The 19981-nt window shown below is 33.6% G+C and overlaps 2 protein-coding genes across 4 annotated transcripts; one reads left to right on the top strand and one right to left on the bottom strand.

Annotated features, from left to right (window-relative positions):
• The first annotated feature begins 1817 nt into the window (after positions 1-1817).
• Positions 1818-6409, top strand: LOC120175025 (auxin response factor 9-like). Of its 3 annotated transcripts, XM_039181729.1 has the most exons (16): positions 1819-2286; positions 2368-2483; positions 2618-2713; positions 3027-3083; positions 3134-3136; positions 3239-3391; positions 3486-3570; positions 3750-3840; positions 3974-4138; positions 4213-4326; positions 4444-4516; positions 4607-4760; positions 4844-4936; positions 5012-5451; positions 5545-5732; positions 5831-6409. In XM_039181729.1, the coding sequence occupies exons 1-16, from the start codon at positions 2235-2237 to the stop codon at positions 5955-5957; spliced, it is 2007 nt and encodes a 668-aa protein (XP_039037660.1). In that variant the 5' UTR covers positions 1819-2234; the 3' UTR covers positions 5958-6409. The 3 variants fall into 3 exon arrangements, with proteins under 3 accessions (XP_039037658.1, XP_039037659.1, XP_039037660.1); XM_039181727.1 differs by having other exon boundaries at positions 1818-2286; positions 4844-5451; XM_039181728.1 differs by lacking the exon at positions 3134-3136 and having other exon boundaries at positions 1818-2286; positions 4844-5451.
• A 1353-nt stretch (positions 6410-7762) lies between these two features.
• On the bottom strand, positions 7763-10151 carry LOC120175027 (protein KINESIN LIGHT CHAIN-RELATED 1-like). The gene is made up of 3 exons (XM_039181730.1): positions 9497-10151; positions 8243-9151; positions 7763-8115 (listed from the first exon to the last, which is right to left on the bottom strand). The coding sequence occupies exons 1-3, from the start codon at positions 10105-10107 to the stop codon at positions 7887-7889; spliced, it is 1749 nt and encodes a 582-aa protein (XP_039037661.1). The 5' UTR covers positions 10108-10151; the 3' UTR covers positions 7763-7886.
• Positions 10152-19981: the final 9830 nt, after the last annotated feature.

Genomic DNA, 19981 nt, shown 5'->3' with positions numbered 1-19981 from the left:
CATTTAAAAAGTTTAATTAAAAATTAAATCCTTAATTTAAAAAAACTAATTGTAAATTTAAAAAAATATTTTTAATTAAGCGTATACCTAATTAATTTAAAAATCATGTGTATAAAATTTATTGATGATATTTTTTATAAATGGTAACATTAATAATTTTTACAATTAATATTAATTAAATTATTTAGTTATTGATAAAATTCATTGTAAAAGAATGAAAAGCTTCGTTGATTCTTTTTCGAAATAATCGGAGAACTATTATAACCCGTTTCTTGAAAAGAAAGTGAAAAATCAAACACGGTAATAGAATTATTGTTATTTTTAAAATTTTAAATTCGAACATAAAAATTATTAAAAATATAAATTTGTAATATTAAATAATTAACAATAGTTTTTAAATAAATACTATTTTATATTTATCATAGATCAATAAAAAAAAGTGACAAATGGATGACGAATAGATGATGTAATGGAGTCAATTATTCGAAAACGACAACGTTAAAAGGAAATACACGTGGACAGGTGACCCCACATGAACCAAACAACGTGTAAACTCAAATCGGTATGAGGTGCACCGGCCAGAACCACCCGAACCACCGCTCGTAGTTTGTCCGGAAAAAAACAACGCTTCTTTTATTTTTCAAGGTTACTTTTATTTTTAGTCTATTTTATTTGGTCATCAATTTTGTAAAATTTACATTCTGATTACTTATATTATCAATATGTCCAGTGATGACAATTTCACCTAGACCTGACCCAACGCGACCCCTAAAATTTTGAGTTCAATTCAGATCATGTTTAAGGTTAAAAAATTTAATCCCGAAAAATTCGACATAATATTATAATTATCTTTTATATATTTAGAGATAATTTTAATATTTCATCATTTTGTATTATTTTTTCAGTTATGTTTTTATTTTATTTAATAAAAATGATTTTTTATATAAAATATATTTAAGTTGGGCCAGGTATGGATTTGACCTAAAAAACTAGGTAGGATGAAACTCTCTTATATTCGAGTCGGATCACATGTCAGTGGATGACTTTAATTTTGGGGTTAAATTCGAATGTGTCAAAAATTGACTTGATATGTTGTCATCCCCAGATGAATCTTATTTTATTAATTGAATCATTAATTCTAACTAGTTTAAAATAATTTTGTTATTAATATCGCACGTCATCAAACTAACAAAGTTAATAAACCAATGATCAAAATAAGATAGATTAACAAAACATGTGATCAGAATATAATTGTTTCTAGATGAATGATCAAAATAAGAAAAACAGAGAGTAACATAGACCAACCTTGTAGTTTTCCCTATGAGATTTACGAGGATCAAGATCCAACACATCTCACGATGGTCATGTGGAGCCCACAATGGTATGGTAGAATGTCGTAATTACCACCCCATGTTCCGAGGGGCAAACATTTAATCCCCAAGTCTTGCTTTGAATTAAAATTGAAAAATAATCCCAAAATTCTGCCGGGTTAACTCAAGCCAACCCGGTTGCCTGTTTCGAAGAAGACAACGAAAGAGACGACAACAAGTAACGTCCATATCACACTTAACGCTTCTCACCCGTTTCCCCAACCACAAGCATCCCCGATGCCCAATCATCCGTACGTATAACGCCGTTTAATAACGGAATTCATCATTCGCCGTCAAAACGTCCGTCACATTAACCCTTCAGGGACCCATGAACCTCCCTTCCCGGTTAAATCCATAACCAGAGTTAATGAGTGAGTTAGTTAAATAAAGCCTTGCCGCGATAAACGTTAATTTCCAGAGAGAGAGAGAGAGAGAGAGAAGAAAAACCAAAGTGAAGAGAAAGAACCGGAGTTGAAATAAAAGGCAGACAACAAAACAAAAACAAAACCGCTTAATATAAGACGCGCGCAAAGCGATTTTAGGGGGATTTTTCTCTGCCTTTTTTATACAAAAGAAGTGGGAAATTTGAAGCCAAAAGAAGGCGGTATTGTAACCGTTTAAGCGGTTTTCGGTTACAGTATTTGGATCTCGCGATCGTTACGGAGAGGGCTCCAAAGTGTACTTCTCTTGGAATCGAAGAGTCGAGCAGTTAATTCGTGTTGATAACCTTTGTTATTAATCCTAATTATTTTGGTGATTAAGTGTATAATAAGCGATTTGGAGAGTTTTTTTTTTATTGGTTTTTTGAAATTGCTGCTCTACTACTATTACTGCTTGTTGACTCGGTGAGTTAGATAGAGTTCAATGGCGAATAGAGTCGGAGCGTTTTCGCAGACAAATAATGTATCCTCTGAAGGTAAAAAAGAGATTTTCTTCGTCTAATTTATTTTTCTGGAATTTTTCTTTAGAAGGTTTTCATTTCCTTCTTGTGTGATAGGAAACGGAAGGGATGATCTGTATATTGAGTTATGGAAGTTATGTGCCGGACCACTGGTTGAGGTTCCTCGAGCTGAAGAGAGAGTCTACTATTTTCCTCAAGGGCACATGGAACAGGCAAGTGTTTTCCTTTTTTTGTATCTTATTTATTTTTTTCGTGCTTCTTTTATTTGGAAATTAATTGTGTTTCTATGGAAATGTTTGAAATGGGTTGTTGATTGAGATATTGCTATTTTTTGTGTTTTTTTTAGTTGGAAGCGTCCACGAATCAGGACTTGAATAAGAGGATTCCGTTGTTTAATCTTCCATCGAAGATTCTTTGCCGTGTTGTTCATATTCAGATGCTGGTAATTTTCAATATCTGATTTTTCAATTTACCTTGTTTTGATTGTCTATTTGGTTGTTGATCAATTGAAGTACATTTAAAAAAGAGAAGTGGAATAATTATTTCGATCTATTTGTTTTTATTGTTTTTGATCTTGAAGAGAATCTAAACCTTAAGCTTTGAATAACTTTTTGTTTTTGGGTAATTAGTTTTACTGGCTAGATAAATAGGGTTTTTCAGTCCAATGTCATGTGATGCAGACAGACTGCATCATTATATTATTCTATCAACATGATTGATTTTGGGATAATTTTTATGAACTTTGCTTCTTCTAGGCTGAACAAGAAACTGATGAAGTTTATGCTCAAATTACTTTGTTGCCGGAACCGAATGTAAGTAGTCAATTTTGTTCCTTACTGGTTTGAGCATCTCTCAGTATTAGAATGCAAAAAACAAAGTTGGTTTTCTCTCTCTCTCTCTCTCTCTCCCTCCCCATATTATGTTGTTTGAAATTATTGATTTCCAATTATGGTTTTGGCATCTATAGCAACCTGAGCCAACAACTCCTGATGAATGCACTCCTGAGCCTCAAAGACCTACTGTCCACTCATTCTGCAAGGTTTTAACAGCCTCAGATACAAGCACCCATGGAGGGTTTTCTGTTCTTCGAAAACATGCCACTGAATGCCTTCCTCCACTGGTATTCTGTTCTAGATCCAGCTATTTGTTTTGGCGTTTTAATTTTCTGTCCGAGATTTTCATTATATTGATTTTTGAAAGTGGTTTTCTTTCAGGACATGAACCAGGCAACGCCAACCCAGGAATTGGTTGCAAAGGATCTTCATGGTTATGAGTGGCACTTTAAGCATATATTCAGAGGTAACCAAAACACCTTATTTATTGTTTTCCTCATTCAGACTTTTGACATTAAAGTTCCTCTGGATTTGGTAGATATGAGATACTTTAAGGCTTAATGTTTGACCTCTCATTTTTTGTAAAAAGTACCTCCACCATGAATGGGAAAATCATGATTTTTTTTTTTATGATTGACTGATCAGGCGAACCAAGGAGGCATTTGCTGACAACAGGATGGAGTACATTTGTAACTTCAAAGCGATTAGTCGCTGGTGATTCCTTTGTGTTTCTGAGGTAGATGTTTTTTTTTTCATTTTCCGTCTTTTTGTCCACTTTGATGTTTTTCTGCATGTGATCTGTCCTTTTGCTGTTTGTGTTTATTTGAATTGTGGCTGATGAATTATTCATTTAATACTTGGTCCCCTAGAGGAGAGAATGGGGAGCTTCGTGTCGGAGTTAGGCGTGTAGCTCACCAACAGAGCAGCATGCCGTTGTCAGTGATATCAAGTCAGAATATGCACTTAGGAGTGCTTGCAACTGCATCTCATGCTGTTTCAACCCAGTCCCTCTTTGTTGTCTACTATAAGCCAAGGTATAATATTCATAGATTTGCCAAAAATGAGATTATTATTTTATTTTCTCATATTTGTTTCATGTAAATATCAGGACAAGTCAGTTCATCATTGGGTTGAACAAATATTTAGATGCCCTTAATGGTAAGTTTGCAGTTGGCATGAGATTTAAGATGAGGTTTGAAGGGGAAGATTCTCCTGATAGAAGGTACTAGAACTTTAACCATGTAATTGTTCTCTGTTGGCGATTTCTTTTAAAGGGAAAAAAAAAGAAAAAGAGAAATCTTTTCTTTAAGTACTTATTCAACATATCTTGATTGATAAGGTTTTCTGGAACAATTGTTGGGGTTGAAGACTTTTCTCCTCACTGGAAAGATTCAAAATGGCGTTCGATGAAGGTAACTTGTTCTTACATGATTTCTCCAACTTTATTTTAAATTGTTAAGGCTGGTTATGTACATCTAAGACTTCTTAATGCTTCTCAACAGGTACAATGGGATGAGCCTGCCTCTATTCAGAGGCCTGACAGGGTTTCACCATGGGAGATAGAACCCTTTGTTGCTCCAATTCCACCAGCTCTGGCTCAACCGAATGCAGCTAAGAACAAAAGGCCTCGACCGCCCGCTGAAAATCCTGCTCTACGTAAGACATACTTTTCGTTGTATATTTATCTATTGTTATACTTATGTTTGTTCTATCTGACTTGCTCACTTTGAATAACATAGATATGTCAACAACAGCATCAGCTCCTTGGAATTCTGGAGTGATGCATTCCCATGATCCAACTCAGCGTAACATTTCTGCCGAAGCTAAAAGAAATGAGAATCATGCCATGTGGCATCACATGCAGATACAGATAAACAGTAGTTGCGGCTCTGTCTCGAAGACTCAAAATGAAGGAAGCTGGCTGTCTTCTGGCATGAGTGTTTCTCAGCATCTGTTTCCCGATGCAAGGGAGGATAGCAAAAGTGTGTCTGGTTGGCCTCTTCTTTCAGGCTTTTCAAATCCACAACTGAAGGATGATTCAACCTTTGATCCAATTGAAAAGTTAAAGAAATCCGAGACCGCAGCTAGTTGTCGATTGTTTGGTATTGAACTGATAAACCACTCTGTGAGCTCAACAACTCCAGTGGAGAGGACATCCACACAACTTTCTAATGTGACTGCCTGTACAACTGAAGGACATGGTCCAACTGTTCTCTCACCCACTGACTCTGACCAGAAATCTGACATGTCAAAAGATTCTAAAGAGATGCAACAAGAACAGTTACAGGTATCGGCAAAAGAGATCCAGAACAGGCAAAGTTCTAATTCTACAAGAAGTCGTACTAAGGTATTGAAAGTGACATTTTCATTCGACTGGAAAACTATCTACTACCTTGAAGAATTTCCAATAAACTCTCTTTTTGGTTGCATATTTGAACAGGTTCAGATGCAGGGGGTTGCCGTTGGTCGTGCTGTGGACTTGGTCACATTGGCAGGATATGATCAGCTTATAGATGAATTGGAGGAGATGTTTGATATTAAGGGAGAGCTTCGCCCTATGAATAAGTGGGAGATTGTTTACACTGATGATGAAGGGGATATGATGCTCGTAGGCGATGACCCATGGCTGTAAGTTACTTGATGCATGTTATTTTTCCCTTTTTTTTGTTTTTTTTCGTAATAAAGAGAAGCGTCTTACAGAATTTATCTTACCCTCTTGCTTGCAGGGAATTTTGTAATATGGTAAGAAGGATTTTTATCTGTTCAAGCCAGGATGTGAAAAAGATGACCACAGAAAGCAAACATCCCACGTCTATTATTGAAGGTGAAGGGACTGTGATCAACTCGGACTAAAGTAGGGACATTTTCTTTTATTTTCCCCATTCAGTACCTGTTGTTTGTTTTTGTTGTTGCCTGTGGGAGCTTTTGTCTTTGACTTTTGAACTTATGGAGGTTGTTAAGAGAGTCGAGGGAACATGAATCACTAGCTCGGTTTTTGGAGCCGCCTACCATAGGAGACTAAAATACATCTCCTGGATTTGAAGAACCAAGACTTGTTAGTATGGGTTAGAGGCTAGGAGTAGGATCATGTGAATACTTCAGTGTGGTGGGTGGTGTTTCTAATCTTTAGGTTTCCTCCGCTCGTAAATATATAAATGTCCGTTAGTCGTTAGCCTCTGGGGGTCGGTTTTCGTTAGTGATTAGCAGGTAGCCTGGATTAGGATATGAAGCAGTGAGCTGATTGAGGATGTCAAATCCTTTGTAAATTTTCATTGCTTTGCGAAGCTTTAGACCTTTTATCTCCGTAAGCAGTGAGTTCATGTGATTTTTTGAAATTGGATTTTGCCCATTAATTCGCTTGTCTCGTGAAGCAAGTATATACTAATAATTTTTTAAGGTTATATTTGGGAAAGTGCCGATAAAGTTTCGTAGAGTGTTACGTTAAATTAGTTGGTGGGTGAAATTCATATTCGACTTGAAAAATTAATTTTTTATTTAATTAAATTAATTTTTTTATTTATAACATTATTTTATTTTAATTTAAATAATTTATCATAGCAATATATATATATATATATATATATATATATATTGTTATATATATATCGTACATGATATATATATTTGATATACATATATCATATAGAGTTGAGATACTCAACTTAAACTTGAAAATTATTCTATGAATTACTAAAAATTTCAAGTTATTCGAGTTTTCTTTTATAGCTCAATTCAAAATGAGTTGAATTTTTTAAATCGAATTAAATAAAAAGATTGAGATTTTTAGTCTAGTCAAGTTTTACTCACTCTTACCTTGAATTCTAGCGTCTATTCCCATGACAACAAACATTTTCTTTGAAACATTAATAGACAACAAACATTTTCTTTGAAACATTGTTAAAAGATAGTTTTATTTTTTATTTTTTAATAATTTGAGATGATTCCAAAGTAATTTTATTAATCATTGATAACGTTTACATACCTTGCAGACGTAGTTCGAATTCAAAATTTCTAGAGAAAGAAACATTTCCTTAGTCTCATTTCTGGATTCCAGAGATAATTTTGTTGTGCATTGGTGTTAGAAATAACAATGATGAATTCTACTAGCGTAAGATGTGTAAAATGAACATTAAAATTGAAGGTCAAAGAAATGACATCAAACGAACGTAGTCAATATGATTGGTATTATAATGATATTGGTTAGACCAACCTCTTACATAACCAAGTACTTTGGCTATGACCAGTCGAAATTTGATGACAAAATTATTACTTATTTATTCTTAAATTTGTAGGGGCTGAAAATTTTATCAAGAAATATATAAAATGTATATATAAGAATCTTAGAATTGAGATGTTGACAGGTATGAATTAGGTGATCCTAAGAAATTGTGGTGCGTGCAGTTTTGTTTAGAGGATAGATCGACAACTTTCATCTCGAAAAGTTTATCTAAAGTCGAAAAAGGGATTGAAAGGCAAAAGTCGTTAAAAAGATTGGAAAAGAGCAATTTAAGGATGAAAGTGAAAAAGAAATGAATTACTGAGGTTATATGAACAGACAGAAATAGAAACATCATGATAAAATTTATTCCAAATTTCAACACCACATCATTCAATAACACAAATAACAATAGTAAAAAGGTTAAAAAATATGGGGGGATCTTAAAGCTCCAAAAACAGGGAAGCTCAGGAAAATTACAACACTATACATGATCTTCCATGATACACAAAGTGAATATATGTTCCAAATCGGATTAAGATACGACACGAGAAATAAGAATGCCTTCAAATTTTGAAACCCCATTTTTTCGTCCCCTCTTTCTTCGTCCTCCTCCTTGAGTTTGGATCTATGAGATTTTCCAGTGATTTCGCTTTTCTGTTGCGTGACCTGCCTGCTTCTTTCAGGAGCTCAGCCAGCCTACCCTTCTCATCTTCAAAATCCGGATTTGCAATTCCGAGTTTTTCTTCTCGTAACTTTAGTACATACTCCAGTATCTCAATCGCATCTTCGACCCTGATTTTTGTATCACAAGGGTAATTGAAGTCTTGGTTTAAACAAGTATAAAATGCACAGCACCGTAAATGCATATCATAAGCTATGAATGGAATTTGATGCATGGTGGTTTAAGATATTAGGTTACCTTCCCATAGCATCATAAGTTGCTGCAAGATTGCTATACACTCCCAGAGTATCTTGATGACATGGGCCACATTCCTGCTCGAGTATCGCCCTTGCTTCTTCGAACAACTCACCAGCTTCATCTATCTTGAATAACTGAACACAAGCCAAACCCATCTGATTCAACACAACTCCAACGAAGGCCGACTTCCTCTCCCCACTAGCTCTAAGTTTCGCTACTGCACTTTCAAAAGACTTCCTTGCCTCTTCATACCTCCCAAGAATGTAAAACATCACCCCCATCCGTGCTTCGATTCCTGCAATTGTGCTTTGCTGTCCTGGTTTGTCTTCCAACAACTTCATTGCTTTCTGTAAGAGCTTCAATGCCTCCTCAGGCTCATCGACAGATTCATATATGGTTGAAATTTCTGTCAACCCACCAGCAATCTCTTCTGCAGTGATTCCAGGTGCGGGTTTTGCAAAGATCCTCAGGGCATTTTCACAATAGGATTTCGACTCTCGGAGCTTTCCAGTCCTGTGGTATAGATCTGCAAGTCGTACAAAGACAGAGCCAACTTGAGGGTGGTTGTCACCCTTCGATGATTTGAACACTGTTAGTGCCTTCTGGTAGGAGAAGACGGCCTCATCAAAGCGACATAAAGACATGTAAATATTGCCAATGCTAACGTCAATAGCAGCTACTTCATTCTCCTGCCCATTGGCAATCATTGCCATGCTGGCTAGGACAAGGTGCTCAAGGGCCGCTTCGTAATCTCCCTTAGCCTCGCATATAAGTGCCATCAACCTGCGGTCGGCTGCCTCTTCGTGTGATGCCGGTTCACTATGTGCGTGATGTATTTCAAGAGTTTTCTTGCACAATTCTTCAGCTTTATCGAATTGCATTGCTTGAACATGGGCCTCAGCCAAGTACCTATGTTTCCATTAATCATGAATAAACTCAAAAATTTAAGCAAAAAAGACAAACAATCATTCTACGGAAAACCCAGAAACAGAACAAATCTAACACCAAGAATCTCCTCTGGGAAAAGACCTTCAATAACATCCCTGCTTTTAAGTTAAAATCCACAATCAATATATAAACAGCTTGCAACTTGCTAAGCGAATTCAAGTTCATGAATTCATCATTTATACACATGATTGAATCAATACCTGTTAAAGCTACCCTACAACGATTTAACATTAACGCCCAAAAGATCTCAAATATCCTACTAAATCTCGACAGTAATAAGCCGTAAAAGAGAGAGAGTAAGATAACCTGCAAGTTTCGCCAACTCTAGCGTCGGTCTCTCCCAGAGCCTGGATCTGAATCTTTAGCCCTTCTTCATAGCACCCAACTGACTTCTCCACTTGCCCCAGCATCGAGTACGTATCCCCTAGCTGCATATGCCCGGAGAACGCAGCCAACGCGTGATCCGGGCCCCGTTCCACATCGGGAACTTGAATCGCCCGTTCCAGGACCGGAACCGCCTCATCGAACCTCCCCAAGCTGCAATAAATCGCCGCCAGCACGTGCAAGCTCATCGCCAGATCCAAAATGGGCTCACCTTCAACGGCGCACCTCTCGAACGACTTCGCCGCTCGAATCGCATAGTCCAAAGCTTTAGTGGGACCCTCACCGGAAGCGATGGTATCCCGGGCCAATTTGAGCAAGAAGGGGCCGAGATCCGGGTTATCGAGCGGGGAATCGTCCGGGTTGGGTGAGTCGGGCGGAGGTTTCTTGGCGGAGCGGGCTGGGGAAGCCTTGGATCGGGAAGGGGAAAGCGACGAAAGCTTTTTGTTGGGCGTCCGAGGTGGATTCTGAGACGGCGGCTCCGACACCGTAATCCGTAACGGAGGAGCATCGGGTGGAGATTTGAGACCCGGCATTATTGGATCACAAATAAATAAATAAATTGGAAATGCAAAATTAAAGAAAAAAAATGATTTGGAAGATGAAAGGAAACTAATTAAATTGGGGGAAAAAAAGTAATTGATAGAACAAGCCAGCAGTCACACCAGCCTGTGGTAAGGTGGGATTAGGTTTTGCTTAACGCCAGGACCAAAACTGTAAATTCACCTCTGTCGTACATACACCTTTATTTGACTTTTGACTCCCATTTTCTCTATAATATTAAATTCCAAATTAAAATAAATTTCATCCATCATCCCATTTCCAATTTCAAAATTAAAATTAATTTCCAATACACCTACTCACCGTGGTAGTTAAAGAAGCACATGGTACCTGTCTGCCGTTGCGGCTGTTCCCGGCAATATCTGAGGGTAGATACGTCATTATGTCTTACAGCTGCTCTTTTTTTATTTGGCTTTTTCCAGATCGAGTCTTCGCAATGGTCTCCGAGACTGCCATTTAACATATATGTCACGTGTCTAGGTGGTAAATAAATTTTTATTATTCTTTGAAGTAAGGATTCAAACATCAGCACACGTTGTATATCATAATATATTATTATAGTGATATATCGAAATGTATCGTTAAATAAAATTTTTATTAAATAAATATTAAAAATAATAAATTATTAATTTTTATCTAAATTATAATTTTTATTTAATTTTAGTATTTTAATTTTAATTTTTTTTTTAAAAAAATTATAGATGATAATGATTACGTGACATGACATGTCAATTTCTTATTTGTTTTAATTACTACTTCACTTTTTTTTATATTTATTAGTATTTTTTAATTAATTGTATTCAATCAATTAGGTGGCGACACAAAAAAAAAAATAGAAATCATTTTGCTCCTAATATGATTTGATCTTGAGTATTTTACATAAGAAACAAATTGATCGGCCATTGAGCTAAACTAGTCATTTAAGTAAATTTCACCACATTTTGAATTTAACTTATATAACAATTTTATCACAAAATTAATATTTTTTTCGATGATTATAAGATTCAAACTTGGGACATTTTAAATTAATCAACGAAAGCTTAATCACTCAACTATAGTGTGAATTTGTTTATTATATTGAATTTAATACTTACTTATCATTATTAAATTAAAAGTTAATTTTTTACTTTATTTAGAAACAAAAAATAATTAAATAATCCATATATTTTTATAAAAATTATATGAAATAATTATAAAAAGGTATATTTATAATATTATAAAAATAATTATTTATTTTTAAAAAATTCAATCAATTATTTATTTGAAATAGTGTTATTTTTAAATTATCTATTTAAATTAAATAATTTAAATTTGCTATCTAATTATTATTTTGGTTCCATTTAATATTATTTAAAATTAAATAGATAATTTAAAGGTATTATTATTTCAAATAAATAATATGATTTTAAAAATAAATAAATATTTTAAAATATTTTCATAATATTATAAATAAACTTTTTAGAATAATTTAATATAAATTTTATAAATACATAAAAGTAGTTATTGAATTGTTTTTTTATTTCCAAATAAAGTGAAAATTACTCTTTAATTTAATAATGATACACATATTAAGTTTGATATAATAAAATCAGAGTCACATTATAGTTGAATGACTAAATTTTCGATCATTAAAGTGTCACATATTTGAATATATAATCATCGAAAAATATTAAATTTGTGGTGATATTATTAAATAAGTTAAGTACAAAATATGATAAAATTATTATAAATGATTAACTTAATTCAATGGTTGAGTGCCTTTCCTTTCATGTAAGAGTTCAAGATTTAATTCATGCTAATAGCAAGAATAGTTTATTTTATTTGTCCTCATAATTGATGACACGTGTCACCATTTAATTGAATAAAAATGATTAAAAAATTGATGGAGAAATAGAAAAATGATGTGAAAAAAATGGACATGTTATGCCACATCACATTATCGTTAATGTTTTTAGAGAATAAAAATGATAGTGTAAATTCTAAACGTATAATTTATCTTTTTACTATTTACTTATAAAAAATGATAGTTTAGAATGTAAATATTCTAAAATTTGAACATATTCTTCATAGTTGATGTAATGAATGGAATATTTACATTTGGATTCATTGCTTACAAGCAATTAATTATTACAGAGTACACACAACCAAAAGCAAGATTAGAACCCACCAAACTCATAATTAATAAGTACTTCAAATTTTAACTTCATCTGCCACTAGGGCTGGCAATTATCCATGGGTGAGTGGATTATCCACCCACCCGACTCGAATAAATGGATGAAAACCCGCTGTGAAACGGATGACTGGCGGGTGATGGATGAATCGGGTAATGGGACAGGTCGAATATGGATGAAATTTTTTTGACCCATCACCCACAGCATCCATCCACCCATTAATATATCTATCCATCCATATATATATATATATTATATTATATATATATATATTATATATATATATAATATTATATATATATATTAAAAAAATAAACGGATGATTGTAAATATTCTTATTCTCTTAATTCTGACTTTTATCCCATTGAAAATATGTCTAATTTTTTAATATTGGTTTATCCCTATTGATACTAGGATGGAGAAGACTTTTGAGAAGTGATAGTTTGTTGATGAAGATTTGAAGATTATATTTGGTGTACAAGACTATACATGATGCATCTATGAACTTGAAAAATGTATCACAAACATAGTGCACAAGACTATATAAACTGTGTTTCATTTTGTTTTTGTTTGAATTTGATGAAAATTTATTGTTCATGTTTTGGTTTCTATGAATGTTTGAGTATCAATGTTTGGTTTCTATGAATGTTAGAAGAATTTGAGCTTAGGATGTAAAAATAGGTTTTGTTTATAGTATCATCCATTTCTCATCCGCTCCACTCGCTCCACCCGCGGATGATGGATGGAGCGGATGTGGATGAAATTTTTTGTGGGTGATGGATGGTGTGGATGGAGATTTGGATCGCGGGTGATGGGACGGATGAAGCTCCACCCGACCCATCTCCGATCCATTGTCAGCCCTATCTGCCACCTCCAGTTGATAATATCACATTGATCGCCACCAGAGATGGCCAAGATTAAGGCTTAAACTAAAAATACTCTTAAACTATGTTATTTCTTTGCTTTAGGTATTTCAATTATTATTATTTTGGTTAAATTAGATATTTAAACTATTATATGTAAGGGTTAAGTATATAAATGTCTCCGATTATAGAATATTATTTTATTAAGTTCTTCTACTATTAAAAGTTACAAAATTATCCTCCGACAATAGATTGTTGCGTTGTTGAGTCCCTCAAGCATTAAAAGTTACAAAATGATCACTAGACTATTCCTTATGTTCCAAACTCATCATTTTTCGTTAGAAAATTGACGGACGTTAACATGATGACTGAAATATGATAGTTGTTTGAGATTTTGAGATCTTATTTTATCATTTCACAATCATTATATTAACATTCAACTCAAAATGTCATCAATTTTTTAACGGAAAATGACGAATTTGGAATATAATGAATAGTCGAGCTATCATTGTGTAACTTTTAATAGCCGAGGGACTCAACAAAGCAACATTCTATAGTCGGATGACCATTTTGTAACTTTTAATAGTCGAGGGACTTAATAAAGCAATACATTATAGTGGGAGACCATGTGTACTTTACCCTATATGTAGTCACTTTAAGTACCTCACCTATTTTTTAGTTAAAACAAGTCCCTAAACCATATCATTTTTTTTGCTTTAAGCCCCTAAATTATTTTATTTTATCAAAACAAGTACCTAATTTTGTAAGACGTGTTAACATCTTATTGGTCGATAAATAATTTTCTAACCGAAAAACATTAGGACATAAAATAATTTAAGTATATAATTTAACTAAAAATAATTGAAGTACCCAAAACAAAAGGAAAACATAATTTAGATGATTATTATTACTTTAAACCAATATTAAATTAATTAACCCTAGGTGGATGTAATGATGATAATGATGTTCTCTTGTCAAGGTGAAACTCAATTGAACAAACTTTATCTCCACCGTTATTAGATTTGGCTTGAAAACCGTGAAACAAATAAAATGCATAGTGAAAGGAAAGAGACCGGCCATGAGATTCATGCTTCTTCCTCAAAATATTTAAAGATATATTATATTTTTAGCATCTTTTTAGTAGTACTTTAATAAATAATTTGCAAGAGTATTATATGAGAAATCAAAATATTGTCAGAGCAATTAACAATCAGTTGATCTAGTGGGGTGAGACACTAAGTCGTTAAGTAATGTTAGAGGTTTGAATCCTAACGTTTGCACGATTATATACACGATGGAAATTCTCTCTTCCCTTGATTCATCATTTATGTATATGAAATATTTTTCCTACTGTAATCGTTTATATATACTTGACATGTATCACAAACGAACATGTGATATGCGATACATTATTACTTTAAATTTATAGGGTTTGATATATCAACAATAATATTGACCGTTAATCAATTAATGATTTTCATTTAATCAAAAATTATTTTACTAGAATGAAACGTTAGAATTGAAGTGTTAAAATTAAAGATGTGAACTGAAAACCAAACTCATTAAAGAATTGTTTTGACATGAATATCACTTAAAGAACTACAGCTAAAATTAGTAAGAAATTATGGTGTCAGCTTCAGAGAACCTTTTTAATCTGGTGTATCAGTATATGCAAACAAGTGAACAAATATATCATCTAAGCTTAACCATAATTGACGAAACAAAATTAAAACTACAAAATTTTTCTTTTTTAAGAAAACGACTGCGCATCTGGAGAATCAATCCCCAGTCAGTATCATGGGAGGGTACTACTGCTACACTAGATGAGCTCCAATGGAAAAATATGCAATCCTACGGCTTAAAAAATTATTATTCAAATCAGGGATTTAAATTGTGATTGAGGATGCGCTTTCGGTCGTGTTGTGTTTATTGTGGTTGTGGACATGCTATTGTTGATATCGTGGTCTTGAATTTTCTTTAGAGCAATTGGATTTTTTTAAAGTAGAATAACGATCCAATATTGTCACAATTGATTGTTACCCGTTAAATTACGGCCAATATCCATCATTATTGATGTGATTTCGCTTCACACTACTATTTTGCATAATAGTGATTTGAGACGGTGCCACTACCGCATATAACAAATGATATTTTATTACTTGGCCGTTATTTGAATCTATGACTCAAATTATATTTAACAGAAAATATATTAAATGTGTAAATAAATAACTGTTTCAGATGCAAAACTTTAATAATCTATTAATTCTGTTATACCTCCAGAAACTGTTAGCTCTCTGCTCATCGAGACCTTTGAATAAACCCCTTCGTCTACTGAAGTATCCAAGGAATTCATTTCGCCCAAGCTAAAGAGTATCATAACATCCGAACCATCTACCATGCATAGATAAGATATTTTCCCATGTGATTTACAAGAACGAAACCCTAGATCTATTGACCATATCTATTTGGCATGCTAACCTAAAAGTAACCGTAGTAGCCTTATGTCTAGCACCATTAGTTAAGATCAATATAAATACTCCATAACCACGATTGGGAAAAGAGGAGATCGTCTTTATCAAATTCTCTAATCTTTAATCTAGAATAATTTAATTTCTCATGCCACCTTTCTTATCCTATCTCTCATAAAAAATCATAGGCTAACGATTGCCTTTATACTGGTCGCGACTCTTCGCCCAAAACATAAGAGGTGAACCACAAAAGAACGAAACAACTTACTTGTTTCCGTTAACAATTGGTGTGGTGAGCATAGAACATCCCATCAGAAAATAAGCAGTCGCGATGAATCACTCAAACCAACCAACCCTTAAATCCATTTATTTTGAAGAACTTCCGTAACACCCTAATCCAGTTCGACCCGAAGATCAATGGATTACGATGTCACACGGGACCACCGAAATGGTTAACCCAAAAATTCTCTTTTAAAATAAATTGTAAACTATTATATAAAAAGTAATCCATAGCAATATAAAATAAAAAGTAAAAAATATGAGTTTACAATATGGGGAGCTCCAAAATCATCCAAAATAAAAACACTGAGTTTAAATCAAAATAGAGTTACGACTGAATACAAAAGGGGTCTATATTAGTACATACCCTCTAATACAAATCAAGAAGTACTTTGAAGTCTCTGTTGAGTTGGAATATCTAATGACGATAACGCTCCATGGACAGTCTTCTAAGAACCTACACACAGAAACATATTTTGAACGTTGAGCTTATGAGCTCAGCGCCACACTAATAACTATATTATATTACATGCATTCACTAAATGTGCATTCTAGTGGCATAGGTATGAAGACACAGAAGTGATGATATGACATGTTGAAATAAACATCATGGTGTGGCTGAGGGTTCTGCATCTTGGGGCACACACCCTTTACCCTTTCTAAAATACCCTTGGGTATCTGGGGTGAGATCCGAAACTGCATCAGAAACGTACACTCGACCAACTTACTCCATCGAGTCTTGGGGAATTTACACCCAACCGGCAACTAAAGCACTTTGGCACTAATTGTGATATATCAGAACTGTACGATCATTAACTGCAATAGTAACTCGGGTGTCCTAACTATTTTTTGAGCATCAAACAAGGCTAGTTTTATGTTACCGTATTTGTTATTATTTTTAATTGTTCTGAGTTTATTAATGTTCTCACTTGTAGTTTTATTTCATGACTTTCTGGTATTATTGGGTCCCTCAAATCTATCCCTTAAAACCCTTAGGTTTCTTACCCAAAACTGTTCGTGGGTACCAATATTAAGCCCTTTCAGTATCAATATTGACCCCTGAGTATCGATACTAACCTTTGGGTATTGATACCAACTGACTATTGGAAACTGAGAGAAATTTGATAGTATCGATACTCTAACTTGAGTACTGATACTTCTGGTCAGTGGTATCGATACTATACTGAGTATCGATACCAATTTTTGCTTCAATATTTTTTGGAAAATACCTTAATATCGATACTCTACCCTCGGTATCGATACCAAAAATGGCTACTAGAATATGCTAAGTGAACTTGGTATCGATATCATCCTGCGAGTATGGATACCTTACCTACAATATCGACACCCATTGTATGAGTATCAATACTTCTATCCCAAAATCCCCTTATTTTTCGCATCTAAAGAACAATATCAGTACTATTCTTCTAGTAATAATACATGCGCTTAGAAATACCTTGTCTTGGGCAGGAAATTGACCCTCTAACTTACCCAAAAATTCTATTATGGTTCCCAAACATTATTAGAGTGTTATGTATGATAGTAGGGGTCATAATAGGTCCATAAACATGCCGAAAAACACAAAATACTGAAATCTACCATGAACATGCTTCATGACTCATGCAAGCTAACAAACACACCTAGTGATCTACATTGTAGTAGAGTTGAGTTAGAAGTGAGTTAACTTGAGTCCTAAGTTGATGGGAGCTCCTTCAACTTACCCAAGGGTGAGTTTTTCATTTCCCTTATACTTGGAGCTTTCTCTAATTTCTCTCACTAGGAAAGAAATCAAACACAAGGGTTGCTAATGTTGTTGGGAAGCTTAAAGAGGAGTTTAAGACATCACTTGGGCTCAAATCCTTCCAAAAATAGACTAATTTGACTTAGGTTCTAAAACCCTCACTAAACCCATATTTGATAACCATGGTCAAATCTTTCCATTGAGAGCTTGAATAAAAGCTTGAAATGAGGATATTGAAGTTCTTACCTTGATGTTGTTTGGAAAGGTTTGAAATGCTACAAAGTTTGCACCTTTTCTTAAGAGGCTAGGGAAACAATGAAGTTTGAATGAAGAAGAAGAAAAAAGTGGGGAAGAAAATGAGATATGAGAAAAAAAATTCAGACATAATATCATCAAACCTTAATGGTTTTCATCCTTTAAATTAAAAATGGTGGAATTGTTCCCTTAGTCATCCTTGTTTTACTTACAACTTAAAAACATAATTTTTATCATCCTTTGGGGCCAACCCAAGACCAACTAGAGCTCACTTGGTCTAAGTTTCCTTTCTAGGCTAATGGTTTTATCTATAACACTCCCGGTTAACCCGAACCTACTAACACAAGATTCTGGGCATTACAGCTTCATCGAGATATTAATGGCCCAACAAACTAAAATTTCTTTTTTTACCTTTTATGACGTTTTTGATCACCTATACAAACATTTTCTTGAACCAAAATATTATTCAAAGACGAGTAAAAATCACATACACAACCAAAATATTATTCGAATAGTTGAGATACCCTCTTCTATGGTAAGTTGATAAGAACATAAAGAAAGCCTTGGCGATGAGAACACTGCATACTCCACCTTAAGCAATTACCCAATAATCTTTCAACTTCAAAAAACCTACAAAAAGGTCCTTTAAGCTTAACATTACTCCACATTGAACCAAAACTTAATTACAATCACATGAAATCATTCCTACATGCATTCTAAGCCTTAAAGAAATTTTTATAAAATTTTTCCTAATTATTTCCACCTAGGCCTAATCTTTCAAGCATTTCTCCTAATGGTCTCCAACTTTGTTTCAAGCTCAATTTCATCACCTATAACTCAATTTCATCAATTCCCAATCATTTCTAACCATTTTCATATAAAAAACAACAAAAAATTAACATTTTTCATTAAACCCATACATGACCAAATACTTACAACTTGGTCCTTTAGTGGTTTTTAAATAACTTTTAAGCTTGTATATGATTCCATAACACTTCTAAGATCAAAATCAAACATAATTTCAATCAAATTCAACTTCCCCATCATCCACCAAAAATACACATTTTCACATTTCAACATAAAACAATGCAATACTTATACCAATTTGTAGAGAAACTAGTGTACAACATTTTCTTATTTCATAACTTAGTCCTAAATCTCACTAAAATGGACTAAAAATGAAAAAAAAAAATTTCTCTACCTTGGCTATGGAGTTTCGATTAGCTAGTAGAGAAGAAGAGAAATTTCAAGAGATTCATTCAAAATATCTATTTACTTTACCTTAAAAGCCCATTTAAAATGAATTAAAAATTCCTTTTAGCCCAAAAGTCAAAATTGCCATTAATGAATCCTAATATTTACTTCCATGCCATCCTTTTATCTACATTTTAATATTCTTTTTTAAATATAAAAATCTCATTTAACAATTTCCCTTTTTGCCCTTCTAATTTTTCAAAAATTTAATTTAGTAACTAAATTGCACTATTCCACTTTATAGATGCAAATTCAACTAATCCACATAAAATTCCATTGATTAAAATTATCTTTAAAATTTTCTAACTCAAAACTACATTCCTTTAAGTTTTTGTAATCTTCTGATTCGATCCTGATATCCAAATATTATATCAATCTTTATCCTTTAATAGACTTTTATACAACTCCAAATCAAAAATCTAAAACCCACTAAAATATTATTCTTGGGCTGAACTTCTCATTTACAGAACCAAAAACATAACTTTTGAAAATTTATATTTTTAATCCCTAAACTTTTACAACTTTACATTTGGTCCCTAAATTTTTGAATTTTATATTTTAGTCACTGGTCCAAAATGTGGGATATTTCATGGGAGATTTGTATTTGACATGTCCCATTCTTTGGCATTCAAAGAACACCGGGAGACCATTCCTCTTGCTCGATTCATGCTTTACTCATTTCTTTTTGGAAGACATGAATTTAGTGAATCTTTTGAAGAGATTGACCATCGCTTCATCTTCATCCACTTCTTCACTTAAGTCTTGATTACTCTCATTGGTTGATGTGAAGGTGATTTCCACCTCCTTATTTTTTATTC

Source organism: Hibiscus syriacus, unplaced genomic scaffold, assembly GCF_006381635.1.
Source record: "Hibiscus syriacus cultivar Baekdansim isolate YM2019G1 unplaced genomic scaffold, ASM638163v2 tig00112159_pilon, whole genome shotgun sequence".
In the NCBI taxonomy this organism is placed as follows: domain Eukaryota; kingdom Viridiplantae; phylum Streptophyta; class Magnoliopsida; order Malvales; family Malvaceae; genus Hibiscus; species Hibiscus syriacus.
This window is presented reverse-complemented; position numbering and strand designations above follow the sequence as displayed.

Bases quoted from the DNA above. Each gene is read 5' to 3' on its own strand.
- LOC120175025 (XM_039181727.1), top strand. From the start codon at position 2,235: ATGGCGAATAGAGTCGGAGCGTTTTCGCAGACAAATAATGTATCCTCT. The intron at 3,392-3,485 runs GTATTCTGTTCT...GTTTTCTTTCAG, and splicing joins CTGAATGCCTTCCTCCACTG to GACATGAACCAGGCAACGCC. The intron at 5,733-5,830 runs GTAAGTTACTTG...TCTTGCTTGCAG, and splicing joins GTAGGCGATGACCCATGGCT to GGAATTTTGTAATATGGTAA.
- LOC120175027 (XM_039181730.1), bottom strand. From the start codon at position 10,107: ATGCCGGGTCTCAAATCTCCACCCGATGCTCCTCCGTTACGGATTACG. The intron at 9,152-9,496 runs GTTATCTTACTC...ATGGAAACATAG, and splicing joins AGAGTTGGCGAAACTTGCAG to GTACTTGGCTGAGGCCCATG. The intron at 8,116-8,242 runs GTAACCTAATAT...TACAAAAATCAG, and splicing joins ACTTATGATGCTATGGGAAG to GGTCGAAGATGCGATTGAGA.